The sequence below is a fragment of the Pelophylax lessonae genome (assembly GCF_965119305.1).
Source record: "Pelophylax lessonae genome assembly, chromosome: 7".
Classification (NCBI taxonomy): Eukaryota; Metazoa; Chordata; class Amphibia; order Anura; family Ranidae; genus Pelophylax; species Pelophylax lessonae.
The window spans coordinates 155,205,816-155,233,380 of NC_138774.1; the positions used below are offsets into that span (position 1 = coordinate 155,205,816).

A 27,565-nucleotide genomic window follows, 5' to 3' on the forward strand; every position below is an offset into this window, starting at 1 on the left:
AGCAAATCTTCACCTTTTAGTTTGGGTCAACTTTAAGGCAGCCTATTATTTTGAATAGGCTGGCAGCACACCTTAACCAAGGCAAAACCAGACACAAAAAGCCGGCGACCCTAGATTAACCACTGTGGCCCATAGAGATGAGTTGTAGTACTCATGATCTCTTAACCTAATGATAAGCTCCTACACTTTTTCTTCTTCTTTTACCTTTCTCCTTGTTCAAACTTCTTTACTTTCTCATATCTCCTTTTCCCAGCCCTCGTACTCCACCAGATCTTCCCCTACACCCCTCCCCTGTCAGTACCTTGGTTTCATGTTATCTACCTATTCATAGGTGATTTCCTTAACCATACAAATTTTCCTTTAAAGCCTACGATTATCTAAAACAAAAATTTGATAAAAAAAATTAGCTCAAGGAACAATAACTTCAGTGAGATGTGTCCCTTGTGCTTCTGTATCCTCCTTTCACTGAAACTTCTTCCTCCAGTGCCCCCACGCCAGTGAGGTGGGGGTTAGTAAAACGAAGAGGCTGTGGCGGGCATTCATCAAGTGTGCCTGACTATGCCCACCCTTTCCGGCCAGTTCCTCTATTCATAAAAGCTGATACTACAGCTTCTATGAATGAAACATGATCTATGAATGGAGGGGCAGACCTGTCCCAGCCCCTTAGTTCTATATACCCAATAATGGTAATCTTCCGGTGCTGCTGGGGGGGGGGGGGGGGTTGGCATCGGAGGAAAAATATTTTGGTGAAAGGAGGACACAGCAGCACAAGGGACATTTTTCAGTAATTTTTCTTGTACTGGTGTTTCATTTTTTTTTTTCAGGTAAACTTAGGCCTAAAATCTGGGTGACACAAAGACAATGTTCGGACTCTCACAGCCAAATTGAATTCTGAAACGCTGCTGCAGACATTAGTCAATTATAAATGTGTAGACACTGAATTCAGAAATTAGTCGCTTTATTTGCCACAATTATTTCTATGTGCTCCCCTTTGTTCTAAAACCAATAAAAAGTAGATGCAACTCTTTTTTAATGCAGCATGTGCATTGGGACGTGCTGAGGTACATTGCCCACTACAATAGTAGTGCATTGAGATTCCATTCTACATTATTTTCAAGGCAAAACACATGGTGGAAGATCTTAGAGGCAGCTTTATGTTTATAGCAACAGGTTCATGGCTTAAATTAGTTGTGGTTGACTGTTCCTAAAATCTATGGGGGATTCACTCAAGTGCAGTGAGGTGAAATGAAATGTGCTTCAAACATCCAATCTGGAGAAGTAGAAGTTCCTGTTTATAATTTCCTGTGCGGTGAACACACAATTTGTGCAGTTTGTGTAACTGTACAAGGGCCGCTACGATTTAGGGGCCTTATAGGCTTCATGAAAAACAGGAGACATTCTTCATGATGCCTACACCTTGCCATTTGGAAGCAAGCACCTCCTTCACTCCCAGCCTGACCAGCAATGAGACACGTAGGATACGTCTCCCATTTCTTCTCTATACTGTTTGGGACAGTGCCATCTTAAGAGCCTTATAGGCCCCTGGGCAATGCAGTGCACTGGGGCCCCCTGCCTACACAATCACCCACGAGGATATACTACAAGAGAGTACAACTACCTGGAGTATATACCTTACTATATACATATTACAGGGAACACTATATACTACAAGAGACTCTTGTAGTATATAGTGTTCCCTGTAATATGTATATAGTAAGGTATATACTCCTGGTAGTTGTACTCTCTTGTAGTATATATTGGTCCCTGTAATATGTATATAGTCCAGCCTAGTTGTACTCTCATAGTATATATTGATCCCTGTAATATGTATATAGTAAGGTATATCCTCCAGGTAGTTGTTGTACTCTCTTGTAGTATTTAGTGTTCCCTGTAATGTGTATATAGTCTATTATAGGGAACACTATATACTACAAGAGAGTACAACTACTACCTGGAGTATATACCTTATTATATACATATTACAGGGACCAATATATACTACAAGAGAGTACAACTACCTGGAGGATATACCTTACTATATACATATTACAGGGAACACTATATACTACAAGAGTCTCTTGTAGTATATAGTGTTCCCTGTAATATGTATATAGTAAGGTATATCCTCCAGGTAGTTGTACTCTCTTGTAGTATATATTGGTCCCTGTAATATGTATATAGTAAGGTATATCCTCCAGGTAGTAGTTGTACTCTCTTGTAGTATATAGTGTTCCCTGTAATAGACTATATACACATTACAGGGAACACTATATACTACAAGAGAGTACAACTACTACCTGGAGGATATACCTTACTATATACATATTACAGGGACCAATATATAGTAAGGTATATCCTCCAGGTAGTTGTCTCTTCTTGTGTCGATCGATGGAGAGAGAGAGTGTGAAAATAAAAGAAAATCAAGCAGCCTGGCAGCTGGCTGCCTTACCTTTCACAACGGCTGCACAAGTGCACATGAAGGGAGAAGTTGGGTGGAGGCGGAGCCAGTCTTCTAGGCGTGTAGAGGAGGACGAGCCGACGAGGAGGATCCTCCTCTGCTGTGCATCATGGGTCTGCTCTGCTAACGTCACTGGTTGCTAGATGCCAGTCGGCCTGGCCTTAGCAACCAGTGTGCAGTGCAGACAGCAGACTGAGACTCGAGCCACCGGCGGACAACAACGGGGGGGGGGGCCCGTCAGACAACGGGGGGGGCCCTAGACCACCAGGTAATCTGGATTCTGGCCTCAGGCCTGTTGACAGTAATTGCCATTGCCACCATGTCCATGTGTGTGGGGCCCCTTGGCAAGTGGGCAACCGCCGGGCATGCCCATTGGAAAAGACGGCCCTGGTTTGGGAGGAAGTGGAGGGATGTTCGATGTCTGAGCCTAGTTAAATTTTATTGGCCACGAGAAGGAAGGCATCACAAAGACTTCACTTCACCTGCAACTATCTCTCTATGGACAGTGAATATGTGTTTGTACTTGAGCATGCATTGAATGTGCCCTTTACTGACTATGTCTGCCACTGTGCATCTGTGCATGATTGGATGTAGGACTTCACTTTTCTAAAGAACCCCTATAAACTTAAATCTGTGAGATTACTGTTTAGAAGGGAAAGTAGTGTCAACTAGTGATAGTGTGCAGCACTGAAGGAGTTCCTCACATTTTGTCAGTGTCGTCCATTGCTCTCATAAGATTATATGTTCATTGAACACATTGTATGCATGTTATATACCTGTAAAAATCTCCCTTGTGTAGACATCCAAAAGCCCTGAGACTGCTCCTGGGCGCTGCCATCTTTTATGTGATATCAGACGCCCCATCAGATGCAGAGCTGTCATCAGGGTGGCAATCTATAGTATCCCCCTTTACTCCTTTCTAGGCAGCTATGTTTATGCAGAAGGGTGAGGGGAGGGGCTGAGGAGCTGGGCCAGCAAATACAGTAAGCAGACATTCCATGCAGAGGAGCGAGAGCTTTGACTTGCAAGGAGTATCAGGGCTGAAGAAAAAAGCTGTGAGTAGGCATTTAAAATATTTGGTTTGTCTGCACTTCTACCTGCAGACTTTTTTTAAGTGCTGAAATGATCTACAGTGTTTCAGGAGTATTTGCACTTTTCCAGTTTTTGTCTCCTCTTTTCTGACTCTGGCAGTAAGCAATTGCTTTTAGGCTACTCACATAAGATAGCAGACTAGTCATTTTGAATCAGTATTTCAATAGTCTTCATGGCTAAGCTCCATTAACAGCCATTATGTCATAGTAAGTTTAAGGCCAAGTTCACCATTGGAGCTTGTTATTTTAAACCCGTATTTAGGGTGTTAACGTTCCTGCCCGCTCACCCCCTCACCTCTTCCTATGTGACAGCTGGTCAGTCTATTAATGAATAAACTACATGCAGAGTTGTATAAAGTACTCGAAACCCATACTTGAGTAAAAGTACAAGTGCTCGATCAAAAAGTGACTTGAGTAGAAGTGGAAGTGCTCGATCAAAAAGTGACTTGAGTAGAAGTACTAAAGTATTCAACATTTTTTGTACTTAAGTATTGCAAGTAGTTTTTTTTTTAAATTTGCTACTCAAGTACTGAAAGTAAAAGTACCAGTAGTTTTGAAAAAAAAAATTGCTACTCAAGTACTGAAAGTAAAAGTACAAGTACTGTGTTATGTAGTTATTCAAGAAAGAAGTTAAAAGTTTGAACATCATATTGTTTTTTATTATTTCAAATGCAGCTTTTATTTATACATACAGTAGCATTTATTTTCGTATGCGCTGATAATACACATGTTTTGAGCTTCATGAAATCTGCCATCTACTGTTCTGGCAGTGGTAATTTTTATAATAGTAACGAGTAACTATGCAGCACAAAAAAAAAATATTGGAGTAGAAGTATTGAAATCATTGAAAAAATGTAGTGAAGTAAAAGTGGAAGTAGGAGAAAAAAATTCTACTCTAGGAAAGTACAGATACCGCCTTTCGGTACTTAAGTACAGTAGTGAAGTAGTTCTACTTAGTTACTATACATCTCTGACTACGTGTCCTGTCTTCCACCACTGCAGGTGGCTTATTGTTCTCAGTGGGTTGTGAGGGCCCTGATAAGAACCCCTCATAGTCCACTGGCACTTTCTCCAGCTTTTTAACAGAAAACCTGTACAGAGGTATGGGCAAGAAAGCTGCTGGAATTGACTGCAGGAACCTGACATTGCACCCATGATCCACTGTTCATGGGAGCAATGCTCTGCAGGCTCCTGTAAGAATAAAATAACAAATTTACATGTTTAATTGCTGATGGTTGGGAACTACAAACTAGACAAATGAAAGCCGTAGGCCTTGTGTTTTGTGTGTCCATTTTACATGGCACTTTAAAAAACAACCAATCAGATCTCTTTATTTTAGCAAATGTTAGGAAATGAGAAGAATAATGTACCTGGTTAGTATAGGAAACAAAGATTATCTACCAACACAAATACTTTTAAGCACTTTTTATACATGTGGTCCACTTTGACCTTTAAGGAACCTAGAACCACTGTCACCTGTCATGTTTACTGTTATCACTGAGAGTAAAAATTAAAGAAAATCTCAAATTTCGCGTTGTCACCAGAACAGGAATAGGTGGAAAATATTCCAGTGGAGACACTAGTTCTGGTGACCCAGGTGACAACTAGAGATTCCCTCACTCTTCTTGTTTTGGCTATGGGGCTTCCCTTATTCTATCCAAAAAGTTTTTCTTTTAGTTTTACTTTAGGAATTTGTACTAGTGACCCAAATATGTGGCATTGTTCCCTAACATGCTACACACTCGCTCACACTGGGCTGTACAAACAGCAGAGCTAGCAGTGATGAAATACAAGGGTCAAGCTGTCTGCTTTTCCCTTTATAGTGAATATCTCAATGATGTTAGTTTTATTTTATTGCTCTGGGAATATACTGTATATTGCACACAACCAGGTGTTCAGTTCATAGAAATGTTTCCATGTGCTACTGACACTTAGCTTTCTAGTTACAGAATATTTTCTAGGAAATTGATAAATAAAGTTTGCTTTGGCAGGTCTCTACAAGTGCTGGAAATACTGTAGCACGCAACGGGAGTTTTTCAATTGATCTCTGATGGATACATCCTTGAGCGCCATCTGCTGGAACATTGTTAGGTTGACATTCCACAGAATGCTCAGCTAGTTTTTATTACCACTCTAGCTGATGAGAAATTGGCAATTCTTTTTTTTTTTTTTTTTTTTTATTCCTACATGTGCAAGATTAAAAAAAAGGAAATAAATTAGTAACTGCATACTATGATGTGTAAGAATTTTAGGTGAACTCAATCAGTAAGTAAACTTCAACATTTTTTAAAAAAAATCTATCTGGGCTTTATTTGCTAATTTGCTCTAATTTATTTATTTCAGGTTCTTATATAGCACTGCCAATTTACGCAGCGCTTTACATATACATTGCACATTCACATCAGTCACTGCCCTCAAGGAGCGTACAACCTAAGGTCATTAACTCACATTCATACATATATAGTAGGGCCAATTTTATACAGGGTCCAATTAACCTACCAGCATGTCTTTGGAGTGTGAGAGGAAACCGGTGAACCCGGAGGAAACTCACGCAAGCACAGGGAGAACATGCAAACTCCAGGCAGGTAGTGTCCTGGTTGGGATTCAAACCAGCGACCCTCTTGCTGCTAGGTGAAAGTGCTAACCACTACACCACTGTGCCGCCCTAATGCAATTTCTTTATTTTTTTTTGTAATTAGTAAAGGGTATGATTCACATCCAGGAAGGTGGCTTTCTGAACTTTGCGCTGTGCTGCTTCCTCTGCACTCTATTAGATGCAGCATCAATCACAGTCAAGCTTCCATGTAAGGTTTAAATCTGATAGGGGCAGTGAAATACATCTTAGTAGTGGGCCTTGAATACATAATGCTTCCTATATAAAAGAGACATAAGGAACTTCTGTAATAATTCAGAATTAATTTACAGTTCATCTAACATGCATCAAGTATGTTTGCATTTCCATAGACTTGTAGAATAATGCAAAGCCTGCTAAAAGAGAACAAAAGCCCAACTTACACAGGCCTTTAAACTCACCAGACAAATCCAATATGTATACAATACGTAACTATAGAACTCTATATGCAAAAGTATAAAGTACTTCCTTTATTGATTTATTCGTCAAAACATGATATATCCCATACATTAGATCTCCGTCCCTTTATACCTGCCCCAGTCAAACAGCCAACCCTAGTGTCACACTGGCAAAATCAGACATCATATCAACAGAAGACAGGGGATGGAAATGTAAGAAGGGACAGTTCACCAATTCCTTCTCTATCATTACACATGAACTGACAACTAGATGATCTCTTAGAACCAGCTGACCCATGTTCAACTGTTCCACATTGGCCTTCAGATTTCAAATATATTTATTTCTACCACCAACTTCTTTAGACAAGGCCAATGTACGACATTCAACACCTTTTTTTAAATTTCACATTTGTGCTTAAGAATAAGAGAATTATTTAATGGGCCGATACAGACATTGACATTTGTTTGTACCCTTTCACAAAAAAATAAGAATACATAATTTGTATTGATTTAGCAGAATATTTAAAAAAAAAAATGATAACAGCGTGGACAAAAATTATGGGACCCCTAACCTAATATTTTGATGCACAAACTAGTGTCAGTCACTGAAAACAAGCAATTTTTGTTGCTTCTAATGAGACCTTTGTGCCTGCCAACAGCAAGTTTGGTCCACTCTTCTTCAGCAAACTGCTCCACCTGTCACAGGTTTGAAGAGTGCCTTCTGAAGACTACATGTTTCATTTCTGCTCTTTTATTAAATGTTTGATTAGATTCCGATTAGGATTTAGAGACCAATTCAATATAGTCTAATGTTTTGTTCCTAGTCACTCTTGGGTGATTTTAGCTGTGGGTTTTAGGTCATTATTCTGTTGGAAATCAGCAACTAAAGCAGATTTTTCTGACACTAGACAGTACATTTTGCTCCAAAATGCCTTAATAATCTTGAGAGTTTATTGTGCCCCCATGCCAGATGCAACAAAGAGGTACATTGTTTTTTTTTTGTCTGTGAACTGATGTGACTTGCCCAAAAGTCCACAAGTATTATGCTCTATAGATATGCATTTTAGTACATTCCAGTCTGGTTGTTTTCGTTTTTTCTTTCAGCTGTGGAGTCCTCCTAGATCTTCACTCATTGTGCCCACTGTCACTCACAAAAAGTGATGGTTGGTGCATCCAGACACTGATGTACCTTGATCTTGGAGTTCAGCTTGTATGTCTTTGAAATTTTTCTTTGGCTCTTTGTCTTCTGTTCACAAAATCCTTCTGTCCAGTCTGGGGCCCAGTTTTCAATGGCCATGTCCAGGCATGTTAGATTCACTTCAAGGGACCTTAAACATCTCAATAATATTTTAAATTGTAGTCACAGGGACATCAAGCTGATTTAAGTTTTATAGTCTTCACCTTTCCCATGTAGGTCTATACATTTTCTTTCCAATCTCCTCAGACAGCTATGTCCTTTATTATTTTCTTGCCCATGTTCAGTGTAGTGCAGCCTTTCTCAACCAGTGTGCCGCCAGAGGTCCTTGGGTGTGCCGCGGGATCAGGGGAGAGAAGGGCTGTCAGATGAGCCTGACCCCTTGCCGATCTGTACATCGGCACTGATGGAGAGCTTGGTCAGTCTCAAAAGGGAAAGTAAATCTCTGCTGTGCTAGATTGTTTCAAAAGGCTTCATATATGTGTGTGTGTGTATATATATATATATATATATATATATATGTGTGTGTGTGTGTATATAAGTATGTGTATAAGTGTGTGTGTGTGTGTGTGTGTGTGCCTGCGTATATATTTGTGTGTGTGGTGTGTGTATGTATATGTGTGTGTACGTGTGTACGTGTGTATGTATGTGTATATGTGTGTGTGTATGTGTATGTGTACATGTGTGTGCGTGTACATGTGTCCGTGTGTACGTATGTACATGTGTGTACGTATATGTGTGTACATGTGTCTGTATGTGTGTTTGTACATGTGTTTGTGTGTATGTGGGTGTGTGTATGTGTGTGTGTGTGTGTGTGTGTCTGTATATGTGTGTGTGTAAATGTAAGTATGTTTTAATCCTGACCCCCCTATTCCTGTACCATCAGAACTGCTTTTGTAGGGCTTGTTTGTGATTGCAGCAAGGACTGCTGCTACTCTTTAAAGCAATCCATGCTCAGATTGCTTTTCAGAAGCATTTAATAGGTGGTAAAGAGGCAATATGTGAACCACCTGTTTTAAGCCTGTAAATGCAGCATTACCACACTGCAACCGTGCAATGCACACAGTTGTGCAGCCCAATTCACCCTGAGTATACCTCCAGCTGCAGCCACAGCATGTGTACACCCCCTTATGCTGCCTTTGCAGCTAAAGGAAGAGAAATTGGGGGTGGTAAAAACAGATCTACCATGTGGTTTTGCCGCAACCTGACACGTGAAAAAGCCCTTGGTTCACATCTGTGTCTCTGCTTGCTGCATGTAGGGCAGCACATTCATTTCATTGGACTTCCCTACCCACAGAAATGCAGGGGAAAAAGTCAGTGACCCTTTTTTAAAATTGAGTCGCACCAAAAGCACCCCATCTTTTCCAATGTGTGGGGTACCATTTAGAAAATAATGGCACCCCTAATGAGCAGAGCATTTTTCTGTGTGTCAGGAACGAGTGGGATTTTGCATGTGTTCCGTGACACACATTAACATGAAACCAAGCCTTGGACAGGGGTGCCTCAAGACTGAAAATACTTTTCAAGGGCGCCCCGACTGGAAAAAGGTTGAGAAACACTGCTCTAGAAAACATTTAGACAAAACAAGGTAAATAAAGTACCAGATGGAATTTACCTAGGTGTCCTCAATGAGTTGAGCACTCTTATTTCAAAGCCATGGTTTCTGATCATGGCTGGCTCTGTACCACTAGATTGGTGTAAGGCCAATGTGGTGCCTATATATAAAAATTGATCAAAAACTTTATGAAGTAGCTACAGACGGGTTAGTTTAACCTCTATAGTCAGGAAGAAACTTGACAGTTTGATAAAAGACCACAAAACAATTTTTGCTACAAAACAATACTATAAGCATCAGTCAGCATGAATTAAAAAAAGACCAAAGTTGTCAAATAAATCTGCTTTCATTTTATTAGGAAGTAGGCATAAACTTAGATCCAGGGGATATCTGATGGCCTTTGGGGGATCTCCTGTCTGAGCAAGTTGGAGCATTTTTTATTATTTTTATTTATTTTACCCATTGCTTGAACTAGGTGAACCCAGTGCCATCTTAAGAGCATTATAGGCCCCCGGGCAATGCAGTGCACTGGGGCCCCGCCTACACAATCACCCACGAGAATAAAAATGCAAATAATCGATAAGGCAATATTTATTGGTACAGCAATGCCAGGCTAATGACAGCTTCCAAGTTCAGTGCCTGGTTCAGGTGAACACACACACAAGGACGGGAGTCAGACTCGACTGTCCTGTGTGTGTGCCCATTCCCGTGGAGATGGACAGGCATTCCTGCAGTTGTGGGCTCCCCCTCCACGTCTCAAGTGGCCTGACAGCAGCGCAGGGCAGACAGGCACTTGCCACCTGCTAAGTTCGGTGGTCGGATGCACACGGGAATCGGGAATAATGCTTGGCTGGGGCTGGGTCGCTGGGCAGGTGGCGCCCCCCAGGCAAGTGGGGCCCCTGGGTGAACCTGTGTCTTGTGGCATGTAACTGCTAACAATAACCAATTTGCATATATTGCAAACCACTCTTTCTGAACTACAGAGCTTTATTGTTTGCTTTGCTGTGCTTTTTTTTTTTTTGTGCTTTTTTCGAAGATGATAATGATAAACCACATATCAGCTTTAATGATATTATCTCACAAGTCAAATGGTTTGTCTCTGTAACAGTTGCCATTTTAGTCTTCAAAGCCCAGTTGAAATCATAGAAATTTATATTTCCTTAGATAAATATTGTACTAACAACCTCCATTTTCATTGAATTACCTTGACTTTCCTGTTACAGCAGTTACGCAGTGTATGTAAAGTCCAGCAATGGTGGTTGGTGTTATCGTTACGCATCTGTGCCATCATAGAACGTTGCAGTGGGGGTACGGGAAGCCCATTTCTAATTTAGAGAAACATTTCCAGAGAATAAGATATTTTAAGGCAACAGAGAAAAAGTATGAAGAATAAATTAGGAGTGGGGTTTTAAAAATTGTGGTTTCAGTTCACAAACGTTGGCAGTAATTTCACTACCTAATAATATTGTTTTGAAATTTACTAAAAGCTTTATTGCAAGGATCCAATGTATTTATATCATTCACATTGTGGTATAATCTATTGTGGTATCCTATATGTACATTTAATTCACAAAGATTATCATTTGGGTTTTAACATGTTAAAGTGCCAGAACACTTTTTAGTATGGTTCTATGGTGACTGTTGAAGGAATCAGAAAAAGGTGCCATTTCACATGTTGATTAGGTGCTGATTCATATATAAAAAAAAATTGAGAAAAATAATAAAAGATACTAATGAATACATGTAAAAAAAACCTCACAAAGCTTATTCAATTGACATTATTGCGTTTTGTTTAACAGGGTCGTCCGGGTCAGCTTGGAGCTCAGGGTCCAATGGGGTCGCCAGGATTCCAAGGGCCATACGGAGTTGCTGGACCAAAGGGTGAAAGAGGAACCCAAGGATTACCCGGACCATCTGGGCCAAAAGGCGACCAGGTTAGGAAAAAAAAGTATTGGTAGTATTCACTTTTTTTCCCAAATCATCTTCATTATTCTAATATATTTTTCTAATAACCCTCAACATCTTTTAACTTGCAGTTATTGAAAGTTTGTTTACTTTTTTATGTTAACATTTGTGCCAAAACTCTCTGTGAGTCCAAAATGTCCCCAGGTCCTCTGTAAGTACATCCTGGCACATGCAGAGTACCATCTTTTTTACTAGTTGAGCTTTTCCAGGGAACTTTTTTCCATAGTTCTGACAACAGAGAATCTCCCTCTTTCTCCCTGAATACTGCTAAAGACATCCAACATGAATGATGAGAACCAGTCACTGACTTCCTCCCTTTCTAGTTAGTACCTCATCCTATGTCCCCCATTATATGAGCCCCATTTAACCACTTCTGGAGCGGAAGGTTTTCCCCCTTAATGACCAGGCCATTTTTTGCAATTCGGCACTGCGTTATTTTAACTTAAAATTGCGCAGTCGTGCAGCGCTGTATCAAAATAAAATTGATATCCCTTTTTTCCTACAAATAGAGCTTTCTTTTGGTGGTATTTGATCACCTCTGTGGTTTTTTTTTTTTGCGCTATAAACAAAAAAAGAGCGACAATTCTGAAAAAAAAACAATAATCTTCATCTTCTGCTATATAGCATTTCCAATAAACAAAAAAAATTAAAAGTCAAATTTTTTCATCATTTTAGGCCAATTTGTATTTTGCTACATATTTCTAGTAAAAAAAAAATCCCAATAAGCGCATTTTGATTGGTTTGCGCAAATGCTTCGCGTCTACAAACTAGGGGGAAGATTTATGTTTTTTATTTTTTTACTAATAATGGCGGCGATCAGCGATTTTTAGCGGGACTGTGACATTGCGGCGGACAGATAGGACACCTAACTGACATTTTTGACACTTTTGGGGGGACAGTGTCATTACTACAGTAATCAGTGCTAAAAATATGCACTATTACTGTAATAATGACACTAGCAGGGAAGGGATTAACACCAGGGGTGATAAAAGGATTAAATGTATACCTTGGGGTGTTTTCTAACTGTGGGGGGGGGGGGCTTATGGAATCAACACAGGGACCTGTGTTCTTAAATAGGAGGAACACAGGAGCCCTGTGTTGATTTCTGACAGAACAATGGTCTGCTGTGTTTACAACAGCAGACCGCCGTTCTGTCTCCACGGGGAGCGTTCGCGGGTTCCCTGAGACAATCGCGGTCGCCGGCCCCACAGATCAGCCTCCCAGCTGGCGAATGGGCGTGCGCACACTTCCCCATGATCATGCGCTCGCGCCACCGCGAAGCGACATACGGGTACATCGTTTCGCAGGAACCTGCCGACCTGCCACCGTATAACTGTGGCGGCTGGATGGCAAGTGGTTAAATGTATTCCAGTTATACTGTATATCTGAATTTTCCTAAACAAAATATTCTATAATAAGTGGTCAATCCTATACAGTCATGCTATATGTTTTTCATGCCCACTTGTATACAGCATATTCAAATTATATTCTCATTTCATGTATGCTTTTTCTACAGGGCCCTATGGGAGTTCCAGGGTTCCAAGGTGCCAATGGAGTTCCTGTAAGTAAACTATTTTTTTATTTTGCTCTTTGTCATTACGTAGATGTCCTGGAATTTTTGAAAATACAACTAGTAATCACCTTTAAATCATACTTACTGTACTTAAAGGATAAATCCAGGCATGGTATATTTTTACATAGGTACATTAGTCCAGCTTGGACCAATGTAGCTATGTACACTGCTCAAAAAAATGAAAGAAACACTTTTTTAACATAGCAACAAATAAATTAAACTCCTGGGATATTGATCTGGTTATTTAAAAAGCAGAGGGGTTTTTTAATCAGTTTCAGCTGCTTTGGTGTTAATGAAATTAACAACAGGTGCACTAGATGGGTAACAATGAGACAAAACAGGAATGGTTTTACAGGTGGAGGCCACTGATATTTTTTTCCCTAATCTTTTTGGACTGTTTTTCTCTAGTTTTGCATTTGGCTATGGTCAGTGTCACTACTGATAGCATGAGGCGATACCTGGACCCTATAGAGGTTGCACAGGCAGTCCAACTCCTCCAGGATGGCACATCAATACATGCCAATGCCAGAAGGTTTGCTTTGTCTCCCAGCACAGTCTCAAGAGCATGGAGGAGATTCCAGGAGACACGCAGTTACTCTAGGAGAGCTGGATAGGGCCGTAGAAGGTCCTTATCCCATAAGCAGGGCCAGTATCTGCTCCTTTGTGCAAGGAGGAACAGGATGAGAACTGCCAGAGTCCTACAAAATGACCTCCAGCAGGCCACTGGTGTAAATGTCTCTGACCAAACAATCAGAAACAGACTTCATGAGGGTGTCCTGAGGGCCTGACGTTCTCTAGTGGGCTCTGTGCTCACTACTTGGCACCATGGAGCTTGATTGGCATTTGCCATTGAATTGGCAGGTCCACCACTGGCACCCTGTGCTTTTCACAGATTAGAGCAGGTTCACCCTAAGCACATGTGACAGACGGGAGAAGATGTGGAGAATGTTATGCTGCCTGTAACATTGTTCAGCATGACGCTGGGACCCAATCATGGGACTGGACTGGACTGGAGCCACTGACTATGGACAAGCAAGCAGCCAGAGAAGCAACGGGGGATACCTGATATACACATATAAGTTCTAGGATAGTGTCTTACCATGTAAGGAAGGAAGGATCAGGAAGACAGCTTCAAAACATGAATCTTCGAAAACAAAAGAACAGCTCCCATGTTTTATTCATGATGAGTTCTTTTTAAGGTGTATGTTTTAAAATGGTGTATGTTTTAAAATGATAAAACCTAAATATATTTAGCATTCCTGTAGGAAATACATTGCTAAATAGATACTAGAAAATTTTATTTTAGCTGCAAGATATACTTTTCACATCCCCCCTTCAAAATAATCCTATAAAATAAATGGATCATCATGGATGTCATTTTTGAGGAATAGTTTCCAAGTTATTACCAAACTCATGCAGAGCAGAAAAAAAATTGCTCTAGTCCAGGGGTCTCAGATCTTTCAAAGCAAAGGGCCAGAATGCCATTCTTCAGACTTTAAGGGGGGCCAGACTGCCCAATAAAAGTGGAACATGTCCTGGTGTCAGTGGATGTAACCAATACCCCATCTTTGGTATCAGTGGGAGGAATGGTGCCTCATCATTGGCATCAGAAGGAGGAATAGTACCCCATCACTGGTGTTAGCGGGAAGAATAGTGCCCCATCATTGATATCAGTGGGAGGAAGAGTGCCCCATTGTTGGTGTCAGTGGGAGGAAAAGAGCCCTATCATTGGTGTCAGTGGGAGAAATAGTACCCCTTTATAACTGTCACTGGGAGTAATAGTGTCTCGTATCAGTAGAAGGAGCGGTGCCCCATTATTGGTGTCAGTGGGAGGAAGAGTGCCCCTTTGTTGGTGTCAGTAGGAGTTATAGTGCCCCATTATTGATGTCACTGGGAGGAATAGTGCCCTATCATGGGTGGGAGTGCGAGTAATAGGGACTCATATCAGTAGAAGGAATATTGACCCATCATTGGTGTTAGAGGGGGAAAGAGTGCCCCATCGTTGGTGTCAGTGGGAGGAATAGTGCCCCAAGGGGCAGATAAAGGCAAGCAAATGGCCACATCTGAGTGGAAACCACTGCTCTAGTCCATAACTTTGGAACTTATGTCAGAACATTTTCTCAGTTTGTGTAGAAAGAGTATATAATGTTGTAATCCATCTAAAAATGTATACAGTGTAGAGGCTTCCAGTGTATCACATCACTGCAAATGCTGTATATGCCCATTGCCCATTGAATAACATATTTATCAACTAATTCTTTTTTCTGAATTACATTTAAGGGTTATAGTGGACAGCCGGGTCACCGGGGTTTGCCTGGACTGGATGGTTGTAATGGCACCACTGGAGATGAAGGTTTACCTGGGTCTTCTGGTTTTCCTGGCCCAGTTGGATCACCAGTAAGAATGTTTATTTTACATTAACTATTATATGTCTTTTTATATCTATCTATCTATCTATCTATCTATCTATCTATCTATCTATCTATCTATCTATCTATCTATCTATCTATCTATCTATCTATCTATCTATCTATCTATCTATCTATCCATAATCTATTCAGCATTCATTTACTGTTCTATATAAACTCTCCAACTAGGCCTGGTTAAAATCATATGGTACAATTAATCAGTCTGTCTGTCTGTCTGTCTGTCTGTCTGTCTGTCTGTCTGTCTATCTTAATAAAGTGACAAAAGACAGAAATAAAAGTATGACAGGGATTTTTTCTGTCAGTGTTGCTGATTTTCCCTCACTTTCTGGCTGATAAATTGGTTACACAAGCACAGGAAGTGAAGGATTTTTGTTCAGTTATGGTGCAGTTAATAGTAAAAACCCAACAGGGGTTCTAATCCTTCCCTATGTGAGCCAACATCTAGGAGTGTTATTTAGAAAAAATTGCAAAACTTTTCATTCTGTGAAACTGAATATATAGTTATTCTGTGCAAAGGAGCTATTTTCTCCCCAGGTCGATTGATATTTATTCATACAGAATGGAGTGAATTAGGTAACCACCCAATTAGGCATTATGGATATCATCAAGTTGTCTAAATCAGTAGAAATGTATATTCCTAATGTCTTTATGCCTCTCCTTTATTAGCTCTAACTACCTCTATACTGAACAAGCTCAATTTGGATTTGTGAAACGCATTGATGCAGATGGTTTAAAGGTTTCAGCCCTTGGCTACACCTGGATTGGCAAAAACTCGTAGAAACGAGACAAAATACAGAATCAAGATATTAGATCATGGTCAAAAACAAGCAAGTCGTCAGGACTAGCGTCAAACAGGATTGTCAAACAGGCAGAGCATTAGGGCTGACAGCAAATAGGAATCATGGTTAGAGGTAAGCTGAGCCGTCAGAAGCAAGACCAGAAAATTAGGAGTGAACTCACAGGAACTGGACCTTAGGACAAGATTCTCAGAGACAGAGAGTTTTGCTCAAGCATCTTGCTAAAGTTAACTACACAAGGAAATTAGCCATAGGTGTAACTGGAAGTTTCCCAGGAAACGTATATTTTACTACTTATACTATATATTTATAAATATATATATTAATATTAAAAAACACTGGATAGTGAAGTGGCATGCCTATGAAATACTCAAGGGCAGTTAAAAACTTATACCACTAGATGGTGCAATTCTATAGAGCACTAAAGAATCTGTTAGTTCCAGGTGAAGCTGTAGCAATATTTGAATGAAATACAACATTGGCAGCCAGTAACTTTTTCTTTTACTTGACTTTCAGTGGCAGAAGTGTTTTTAAATAAAAAAAAAGTGATGTCAGTGCTTTAAAATGTGCTGCCCTTTTTTTTTGCCATAGGGTTTTCCAGGTCCTAAAGGTCAGAAAGGTGAACCATCCTACATACAAGGTGGAATCAAAGGACCTAGGGTAAGATTAACCCTGCATACCTGAAACTCTATCATCTAGCTGTTGACAAGTTAGCTCTAGCCTATAGTATTTCTTTGTAGTTCTTAAGTATATCATGCATATTTATTTTTTACCACAAAAATATGAAATCCCGCATGCAAATATATCATAATTACCTTTTGCAGCCAGCAGGTGGCACAGCTCCTTTTCACTGTTACAGAAAGATAATGTCATTGCTTTGTTAAGAAAATTCTGTGCTGTTTGCTGAGCTTAATAGTTGCAATTCAAATTACAGTAAAACCTTGGATTGAGAGTAACTTGGTCTGAGAATGTTTTGCAGGACAAGTACATTTTTTTAATACATTTTGATTTGATAAAGGAGCGATGTTTTGATATACAAGTAGGGTCACGTCACAACTGAGTATAAAAGAGAAGAGAGGCGCTGCTAAGTGTAGCAATATGGTTACATTTAATAAAGGATCAACATTTAGCAACTTACATGGTTGATGATTTAATCAGGCACATCTAAGTATGCAGGTATCTGGGTAAAGCTGCCCACATAGACCATCCTCTGCACCAACATTGACATCATCCCTTCCACGCTGCGCTTCATGAGCACTTCAAGCCTCGCTTTTAGATTGCTCTACTGCAGGGTAGTCTTCCTGGTCACGACTGCATACAGATGGTGGTGAGAACCGGCAGTGAGGAGGACGGTCTATGTGGATAGCTTTACCTTACATACTTAGATGTGCCTCTTTTAATTATCAACCATGTGAGTTGCTAAATGTTGCACCTTCATTAAATGTCCCCATATTACTACACTTTGAGGCGCCTCTCTTCTCTTTTACACTCTGTCACTCCAGCTGGATTTTGCTTCTATTCCCCTTGTGGAAGCTGCCATTTGTGGATGGACATTTTATGGTTACACAACATTGCTAAAAAAAATGTATATGGACTATAAACTGAAGGACTTTTGAATAAATGGTTGTGGAACGAATCATCTGAGTTGCCATTATTTCTTATGGGGAAATTCGCTTTGATATACAAGAGCTTTGGATTACAAGCATGTTTCCGGAACTAATTATGCTCGCAATCCAAGGTTTTACTATACATATAGAGCTGAATGAGGACACCCATTCCTCCCTTCCTACTCTGTTCATGCGATATAGTATGTGTTCATGAAGACTTCTGTTCTTTTGCAGTTAACAAATCTATATACAATCTATACAGCCAAAACTAGATAGATGTGGAGTTTAATGGTAGGCCAAATAGCTCGAGGAAGCCAAGCCCTCAAAGATTCAATACTGTGTGATGTCCTATGGCAACTTTGTATTTACAAACTTATACTTGTATTATTTCAGGGAGATGATGGAGCAAACGGCGTTGATGGATCTCCTGTATGTATATATTTGGTTTAGTTGATTTAGTACACTAAAATTATATTAACTTGTTCATGTTGTTTTGCTCTTTATGACCTAAAAAAAATTAAATCCCACATAAATTGATTCTTTTAGTAACATTTTTTAATTGTGACATGATCAGTACTGTGTTCGTGTAACTGCTATTTTATTACAGGGACCACGGGGACCACCTGGACCCGCTGGACTGACAGGCCCAGCTGGAGCACCAGGCTTACCAGTAAGTAGTATTTTTATTAAAAAAAACATTTTTGAAAGCAAAAGCCATTATAAGATAGGTCATATAACAGTTAAGAACATGGATGTGAGTATTTCTTGAGATGTGATTTTAGCATGCCTTAAAGCAAAGGTGGGCAAAAAGAACTTACTGAATAGAAGGATGTGCTGGAACTGGAAAGAGTCCAGAGAAGGGCAACAGAAATAATTAGGGGAATGGAGGACATCAGCTATGAGGAAAGACTACAAGCACTAAACTTATTCTCTCTGGGGAAGAGACGATTGAGGGGGGATATGATATCAATGTACAAATACTGTACTGGCGACCCTAGCATAAGGAACAAACTTTTCAGAGAAAGGAAATACAATAAGACACGTGGCCACTCACTAAAACTAGAGGAAAGGCGGTTTAACCTTAAAGTGCGTAAGGGGTTCTTCACTGTAAGAGCGGTAAGGATGTGGAATTCTCTTCCTCAAGCAGTCGTATCAGCAGGGAGCATCAATAGTTTCAAAAAACTATTAGATGGGCACCTTAAAGACCACAACATACAGGGGTATACAATGTACAGTTAACAGCAAACACACACACACATCATAGGTTGAACTGGATGGACTGATGTCTTTTTTCAACCTCACTAACTATGTAACTATGTTGGCCCACCTTATGTTTAATGGTGAGGGTAATGGTGATTCTGTTAACATCCTGTTTGGTGAATCAGGCTCATAAACCAATAAATCCTACTATATTATTTGAATGGTAAGAGGAAGTACAACACGGGAATAGGTGGTAGTGATGCTTTATTTACAGTCATGTTGATAAAATACATCATAGGTTGAAAAGAGGCAAAGAGCAGTGAGGTGTACATCCTTCTAAATACCTTTTTAGCCTTCAGTAGCGAAGGACATTGAATATAGATTATGTCTAACTGCTATTAGCTACTACACTTTGAATATTGCTATATGATATATTTAAAAAAAGTTTTCTAAGGTACACATGAATCTGACTGACCATATTACATTGAACATTTTACAATGTGCAACCTCTGGTTGCTTTACCAAAATTTGCGGCTAGCTAAGGACTTGCCTACACAGGCTATAAAAGGGGTTACTGGCAGGTGTTGATTCCACAGCCACCTGACCTGCTAGTTTACACTGAACTGCCTTCATGTTCAGACCATTCATTGACTTACACTGCCTTAGGACCATTCTGAGTGTGATGTGGACCACTGCACCTCAGCTTTTGCGTCATGTGCCCAAATAGAAGCTACTTGAAGACTAAAAATTTTAGAGTTAGGACCGCAGTACACAGAGAAGCCTTGGCGTGGACACTGCAGCTTCCCCATTTATTTGCAAATTTGTGCAACTAAAACTTCTGTTTTTAACATGAATTGTTAGACAGGGTTAGTTTGTTTTTCTTTTGCAGTCTAGGTTGTAAGTGTGTTGGGAATTTTTTGTCTGTTTGTCTGTCTTAATGGTTGTGTATGCATTCTGCAGGTTAACTAAAAACTGGCCAAAAATGCTTGGAATAAATAGTAAATCCTGTCATACATGTTCTCATGTTCTTTCTGTATATCTAAAATCATTTTATCTAATTATATCAATTTTTTTTAGGGTCCACCTGGTCCAAATGGCTTTTTGGGGCCAAAGGTACAGTAATCCTTTATCAATTTAGTAAAAAAAAAAATCTATTTTATCTTTTCATCTAAAACATGCTTATCATAAATGTTTAAATGGTTATTTCACCTTTTCTTAAAAAAAAAAAAAAAAAGAGAAAAGGTGAATTACCACCCTAAAGCCTTCCTCCTGCCCTATTTACCTCCATGGGTGAGGAGCTATCAGTGCCCACACGGGTCTGGGGATTTGATATCCCCGCTTATCTCCCCCTTCCTTCTAAAGAGCCAGTGCCAGGGCTGATTGATCAGAATGCTCTGATCCGTCCTGGAAGCCCTGCAGAGAGAAGAGTGTGAATTTAAATTTCCCAGGTCGGTGCACCTGCTGTGTGGGCACTGACAGCTCATCACTCATGCTAGTAAGTGCAGAGGGAACTGGGGGGGGGGGAGTATTTATGGTATTACTTCAACTTTTCATTTTTTTCTGAAAAGGTGTAACACATATTTGTCAAACAGATTATTACATTTTTAATTAATTTTTGGTATTTTAATTTGTAGGGCAATATGGGAGTTGGTTATCAAGGAGAGAAAGGAGAGAAGGTATGTGTTTTCATGCATTCTCTTATATGAATATTTCTTATTGTGTCCTGAATATTTTATTTATAATATTAAAGTGGCATGTCATATTCACATAAATATTCAAATTTTTCACAAATTTATTAAACTAACGATCTGTGTTCAGCATTCCAAAACCAGCCTATTAAACTTCTGTAAAGGTACAGGGCTCTCAAAAGAAGAAATTAGTTAAAGCCCAACTCCTAGCTTGGCATTCACCCACATTCCCCCTCCTAACATATTTGTCTATTCCCCTAAATTTTATTTTTAAAAAAGACCTGTATACTTCCCTTTTTCTGTTGGTGTTCTGTCTGGGAACTGAGGAGACCAGTTGCTGGAGTTTTGGGAGAGGAATGTTGAATGTTGTCCCATGCTTGCCTGATATAGGGTCCTAACAGTCCTGGGACATTAATGTATTTTTCGTTTCAAGTTGCACCAAATATTTGCAATTGGTGAAAGGTTTGATAGCAAGCTGGAAGATTCCCCTCCTCTTTAGCCCATGGTTGACAAAAAGAATGTCAAATTTTGATTTGTCCAACCACAGAACAGTTTTCCACTTTGCAACAGACCAATTTAAATGAGCTTTGGCCCAGAGAAGAATGTGGTGTTTCTGGACCATGTTCAGATATGGCTTCTTCTTCTTTGCATGATAAAGTTTTACCTTGCATTTTTGGACGACATATCAAACAGTTTTTATAGACAGTGATTTTTGGAAGTATTTCTGAGCCCATGCAGTGATATCCATCACAGAATCATGCCTGTTTTTAATGCAGTGCCCCCTAAGGGGCCCAAAGATCACATCTAATATTGCATTTCAGCTTTGTATCTTGCGCACAGAAATTTCTCTAGATTCTCTGAATCTTTTGATGATATTATGTACTGTAGATGATGATATAAAAAGTCTTTGCAATTTTACATTGAGAAACATCCTGAAATTGTTCAACAATTTTATATGCAGCCTTTCACAGATTAGTGAACCTCTGCCCACCTTCGCTTCTAAGACACTCTGGGGTTGATTTACTAAAGGCAAATAGACTATACACTTTGCAAGGTGCAGTTGCCCTCTGCAAGTGCAGTTGCTCCAGAGCTTGGTAAATCAGCTAAGGCTTCACTTTGTATACGTATGGGCAAGGGAAAAAAAAAAATAGTTTTTGCTTGCACATGATTGGATGATGAAAGTCAGCAGAGTTTCTGCTCATTTACTAAGCTCTGGAGCAAATTTGCTGATACTGCACTATCTGGAGCTTCTTTTTCCTTTTATAATTGGCCAAATACCATGGGGTGAGGAGGAGCCAGTTACCAATCCAGACCTGCCCAGAGGAAAAAAGGGGGAACCCACCCCAGCCCAAGCGCGAAAGGTCCTAGTGCAGTAAAGCACATAGGACCCACTGGTTCTGGTAAGTGATTTCATCTACCCACAAATCATGGCGAAACAGACTGATGTCACAGAATTATATGGACACTCATGCTTGAGCACTTGCACCTTTGAAAAGCTGAACCATACAGTCACTAAGGACTTTTTAAATTATTCTAAGCACTAAAGTCACTTTATACCTATTGGTCTTTCTATATATGACCAGTCACGTTTTATTATTTATTTACCATTGTTTGCCATTATGATTGAATTATTTATTTCATTATGTGCTATTTATTATTCATACAGTCACTAATATAATCATTGGGGTATATATTTGATATCATTTTACCGTTATTCAGCAAGCGCTGTAGTTAGCTTTTTGGCCCCAGAGCTAATCCCTTTCATTTCCGTTTACCACCTATAGCTGCTGCTGCACTATTCACTTTACCCAAATATACATACATAATTTATTTCTTCTATTTCTCTTAATTATATACAACTTACACTCTTGGTGCGGGGAATATACTCTGGTATATTTTTTTACAAGTATACCACACCTCCCAACTTTTTGAGATTGTAAAGAGAGACAACTATTAACAAAAGTATGTTGAGATAAGACCCCCCCCTTAATCACACCCCCTTAAAGGGGAATTGTACCCAAAAGAATATCAAACCCACGAGTGCTTTTTTTTCCCCACTACTATTCCTTTTGAATTTACAAATTCACAGAAATTGAAAGGTTTAGCACTGGGCAGACTTGTATAAAGTACTCGAAATTTCTACTTGAGTAAAAGTACAAGTGCTCGATCAAAAAGTGACTTGAGTAGAAGTGGAAGTGCTCGCAGAAAAAGTTACTTAAGTAGAAGTACTAAAGTATTCAACATTTTTTTTACTTAAGTATTGCAAGTAGTTTTTTCAAAAAATTTGCTACTTAAGTACTAAAAGTAAAAAGTACCAGTAGTTTTGAAAAAAAATTTCTACTCAAGTACTGAAAGTAGAAGTACAAGTACTGTGTTATGTAGTTATTAAAGAAAGAAGTCAAAAGTTTGAACATCATATTGTTTTTTATTATTTCAAATGATTTATTCAAATGATTAACCTGTGTTTGTTAGTAGTTTCTTGATGCACTTTAAGTGCTGTAGCACCATTTATTTGTTTGTTTCATATTTTCTTTTTATTGGAAAGATTTGGTATAGCAGCTTTTATTATACACAGCCTTTATTTTCGTATGCGCTGATTTACAAATGACATTATACACATTTTTTTGAGCTTTATGCAACCTGCCATCTACTGTTCTGGCAGTGGTAATTTTTTTAAAAGTAACAAGTAACTATGCAGCACAAAAAAAAATATCGGAGTAGAAGTATCGAAATCATCGAAAAAAATGTAGTGAAGTAAAAGTAGAAGTAGGAGAAAAAAATTATACTCTAGGAAAGTACAGATACCGCCTTTCGGTACTTAAGTACAGTACTTAAGTACAGTACTTAAGTAGTTCTACTTCGTTACTATACATCTCTGGCACTGGGAAACACTTTTTGAAAGATAAAAAGTGCATTTAATATACAACTATATCGATCAGACCAAAATGAGGGACAAATGAGGAGGAAAGCTGGACAGAGGGACATTGTTCCAAATCAGGAGCAGTCCCTCAAAATCAGGGACAGTTGGGAGCTATGAAAAAGAGAAATGGTGCAGCGCTGAATAATAAATAACATAAAGGAATTGGAAAGTCCACATCCTGTAAAATAGTCCCATATTTCACATAACAGAGTGCAACTTATAACAGTGTGCAGAGGCCACCACCGACACCCAACAACACAGCCTCTTACCATCCGATAAAGAGCCTCACTACAAAGGTCTGGATAAGCTGGATTTAAATCTCCAGCGGGCCCTTGAACTGTCAGCAACGTCTTTCCTGCTTTCTCAAATGATCTCCCCCAGGGCTGTCCTGCTGTGTCACAAAGTTGGCACTTCAACCACCAACAATTGAACTGAATATGTGTCTAGAGCAGTTGGCTAGTACTCAGTGGGGTAGCCATTTATAGTGTAGCTAACAACCAGGCTTGTCTTTCCTACTGCACCATCACCCACAAGGACACATTTGATTCCAAGCTCCTGGCTGCTGGGCCTGGGAGCTATGGTATACCTCTGCATCATATTATCTCTTGGATGAAATGAGCATTATATTCTGTACATGCTGGGGTGGAACATTAAGTTTTGGGGCTGAAAATAGAAAATGAGATTTCCATGGGGAATGTATTTTTATGCAATAAAACAGATATTTGTGAGGCCCTTCAGTATATACTGTGAGTATAGGTTTCTTTATGTTATCCTACACCAAATACCATTACAAATACAGACATTAAATAGTTCCTGGTAGAGGCATATATCGCCTAAAGTTGCTAAAGTTCCCAACTGCCAGCCCTGTGCTGGTGCCTCTTTTGAGTCCAAAAATATGTGTTTGATGATATATGAAATGGCATAGTCCCACTGGCAAGACATTCATTCAAGGAACTGCCATCTAAAGCTCAATCTAGCCAGAAGAGTTTTCCTTCTATTTGTTTTCCAGTTTCCAGTTTAACACTTGCTTTATGGTAAAACTCTGGGGTTTTTTTTAGGTTATGAAAGGCAGCTGTCTCTGTAGATGGTTATTGAGTTTGCACACAAATATCTGCTGCTATTTGATTTAGGACATTGTTTTACAAGTTTTAATCACCCCAGCAGAGCAAAATGTCTATTTCTGTTTGTGTGACAAACGTCAGTAAACACATCTCTACCCATGGGTCATCCATAAATGATGTCAAGCCAAAGGGAAGGTGGGGGTGGGGGGGGGGGGTTGTGACACTGTGTGACAAGGTGTATGTTTTTGGAAGGGGGAGGTCATCACACATTTTTAAATCAACATTTGCGATTTTGTGCTGCTGAAACTAGGTAACTCTCAATCTGAACTCGTCAGGTTCAGCTGATCTTTAGAGACCTGATAAGGCTAATGAGTCATGGGCAGAGTTCAGCTGTATAAATACCATTTTCAACAAATCCCTAAAGGAAGCAGTTAAACAGATTATATATATATATATATATATATATATAAAACAACATATTTGTGTATCCAGTCCATTGGATGTCTGCAGACATAATAAGATTCAGTAGGTTTTTGGGGAAGCTACTAAGTACCAGCTGACAGAGGGTCAGGAATTGTGCACCAAAAAATTCACTTTTCAGAGAATACCCGGGTGCAAGGAAATAAAAAAAATATGATTTTTGTTTGTACATGATTGGATGATGGAATGTATAGAATGTGTCGTACAAACTTTGCTACACTAGTTCCCCCATTGGTAGAGGCCACATGGCCTATCCCAAAGCATAGATCTTGTGAAAGAAGTTACAGCAGGCCTGCTTTAGAATAATTCATAATTCCTATGTCTATGTTTAACTTTCCTGTGTGATAGTTTAAGGTTAGGTGTGTAGTATTAGATCCACTAGAGGGCATATGACTTTAGTCTCGATTTGGAAAGCTAAGACTCCAGGATAACTAACCTTATTTAGGAAAAAAAAGCTGACAGTTATTTTTAGCCAAGTCCAATTAGATTTTAAAATTACAGCCACATGTCTGAAATTAAAGGTCCTTATCCATGTGTTACAGCTTTGTAAATTGAGCCTGTTGCATTAACGCTGCCAGCCATTGGATAGAGCTTATGCAAAAATTGGGGCACCATAAAAACTGATGAAAGCAGAACAGCACCACTCACCTCACCGCTTTAATTTTAATTTCTTTGCAGTCATTAATTCTGGTGCCTATTTAGCAAAGAAGTAGGGAGTCCACGTTTAGCTTATAGCAACCAAGCAGACCAGTAAAATCACACAAGTTGCTATGACTTTCACATTGATATTTTCTCTTATTAAATAGGCCCAAAAGAGTTTTGGTAAGCCAATGATAGATTCACTTTAAGGATTATATTATTGGGTATTTGCCTAAAAAAAAGAATAATATCGCATTACTGTAAATGAGTCTTAAGTATACTCTGAGCACATAAATCTTCAGAAAATATATTCAATATGAAATGCTATGTTTCTTACAGGGAGACACCGGTCGTCAGGGTAACCCAGGACCTCCAGCATCCAGTGGAATGGAATTCTCAACCTTCCTAAAAGGAATCCCAGGAGAACCGGTATATGATCTTCCTGTATATCAGATCTAAGTGTGACTTATTTACTGGGTAGAAATATTACATATAAGTGCACAACATCAGAACGGTATTTTAAATGCAGTTTGGTGCAGGACTAAATCTTTAAGTCCCCTTTCACACTAATGCGCTTTTGCTGCACTAAAACGCAATTGTAAAGCACACCAAAAACGCCCAGAAAATTTCCTTTAAATCCTCTTGAAATGCTGAGAGCCTGAGCCAGCCCCTCCCGCCCTCTCCACAGCCCAGTGCTCCAGTGAGTGCTGGAGGGGCAGAGCAGAGAGCCAGTGATTGACAGTGACCAGCTCTCTGCAGCCAGAAGACCGAGAGTTGATCGATCAGCGGTGTTTGATCACTCAGTTCTCGGTCTGGAGCTGGCGGGGGACAGATGCTGCATCGGACTGATGCTGTATTCACCTAGGTGAGTAAACATTTTTTTCTTGACATCCATACTTCTCTTTTAACAGATGCATTGGTTTATTTAATGCAATAATAACCATGAATTCAAATATGTCTTCATAGGGAGAAAGAGGTGATTTTGGATATCCTGGAACACCTGGATTGCCTGGGCCAGCTGTAAGTTGTTGCTGAAATTATTGCCTATTAATTATTGAAGGGTGGTACCGGGATTATAGTTTCATTTTGCTGTACTGCTTATAAATAACTCTTTTATTTTTATAGGGATTTAATGGTCAAGCAGAGAAAGGGGAGAAAGGCATTCCTGGTCTTCCGGGTGCAAGGGTAAGTTTATTTTTATAGTTTCCAAACTGGAGGCAGTAGGTTAAGGCAAAGTTAGGAACCTTACCATAGCTAAAAGCCACTTTTACCAACGCTATATCTGCATATTTTTATAGAATAAGACAACGTATTTCTTACTTTCACATCCTTTAGAGGCTGGGTTCACACTTATGCGAATTGGATGCAGATTTCCCCGCACCATTTAGAGGCTGGGTTCACACTTATACGAATTGGATGCAGGTCTTTTTATACACTTGAAAAGTTTCCCTGCATCCAATTCGCATGACAGGAGACTCTGACCGACTCTCAATGGAGCTGGTTTACTCAGCTCTGGGGAGGCTGCGGTCCACATTGGAAAAGGGTCCTGTGCATCTTTGGCTCATTTTAAGGTCCGAATTCAGGCAAAAATTTGGACCTGATTCTCACCTGAAACGGAGAACAGGCACACAGCTGCCTCCCTGCTGTGAGCTGCCGCCGCAGCTAGTGTGAATTCAGCCTTAAAGTCTTATACCAGCTGCTTGAGCCTTTAGTATAAATGTGTTTTTTTCCAGCTACTATAAAATGAAATCACACTTCTGTGGATTTTTAAGGAAATGTTTAAATGTTTAATATTCTGTGTATATTTTGTTTACTTTATTCACAGGTCTACATCATTTTAATTTATTTCTTTTAACTTAAATGTGAAATAGTTCATA

At 39.5% G+C, this 27,565-nt stretch overlaps 1 protein-coding gene across 1 annotated transcript in view; it reads left to right on the plus strand.

Annotated features, from left to right (window-relative positions):
• Positions 1 to 27,565, plus strand: part of LOC309560790 (uncharacterized protein) — a 332,027-nt gene that overhangs the window by 241,391 nt on the left and 63,071 nt on the right. Inside the window, exons 5-15 of the mRNA XM_082264455.1 lie at positions 11,129 to 11,263; positions 12,811 to 12,855; positions 15,148 to 15,264; positions 16,685 to 16,753; positions 18,094 to 18,129; positions 18,308 to 18,370; positions 19,978 to 20,013; positions 20,535 to 20,576; positions 26,028 to 26,117; positions 26,655 to 26,708; positions 26,814 to 26,873. Of these exons, the coding sequence (XP_082120581.1) occupies positions 11,129 to 11,263; positions 12,811 to 12,855; positions 15,148 to 15,264; positions 16,685 to 16,753; positions 18,094 to 18,129; positions 18,308 to 18,370; positions 19,978 to 20,013; positions 20,535 to 20,576; positions 26,028 to 26,117; positions 26,655 to 26,708; positions 26,814 to 26,873 (747 nt within the window). The remainder of the gene's footprint in view (positions 1 to 11,128; positions 11,264 to 12,810; positions 12,856 to 15,147; positions 15,265 to 16,684; positions 16,754 to 18,093; positions 18,130 to 18,307; positions 18,371 to 19,977; positions 20,014 to 20,534; positions 20,577 to 26,027; positions 26,118 to 26,654; positions 26,709 to 26,813; positions 26,874 to 27,565) is intronic.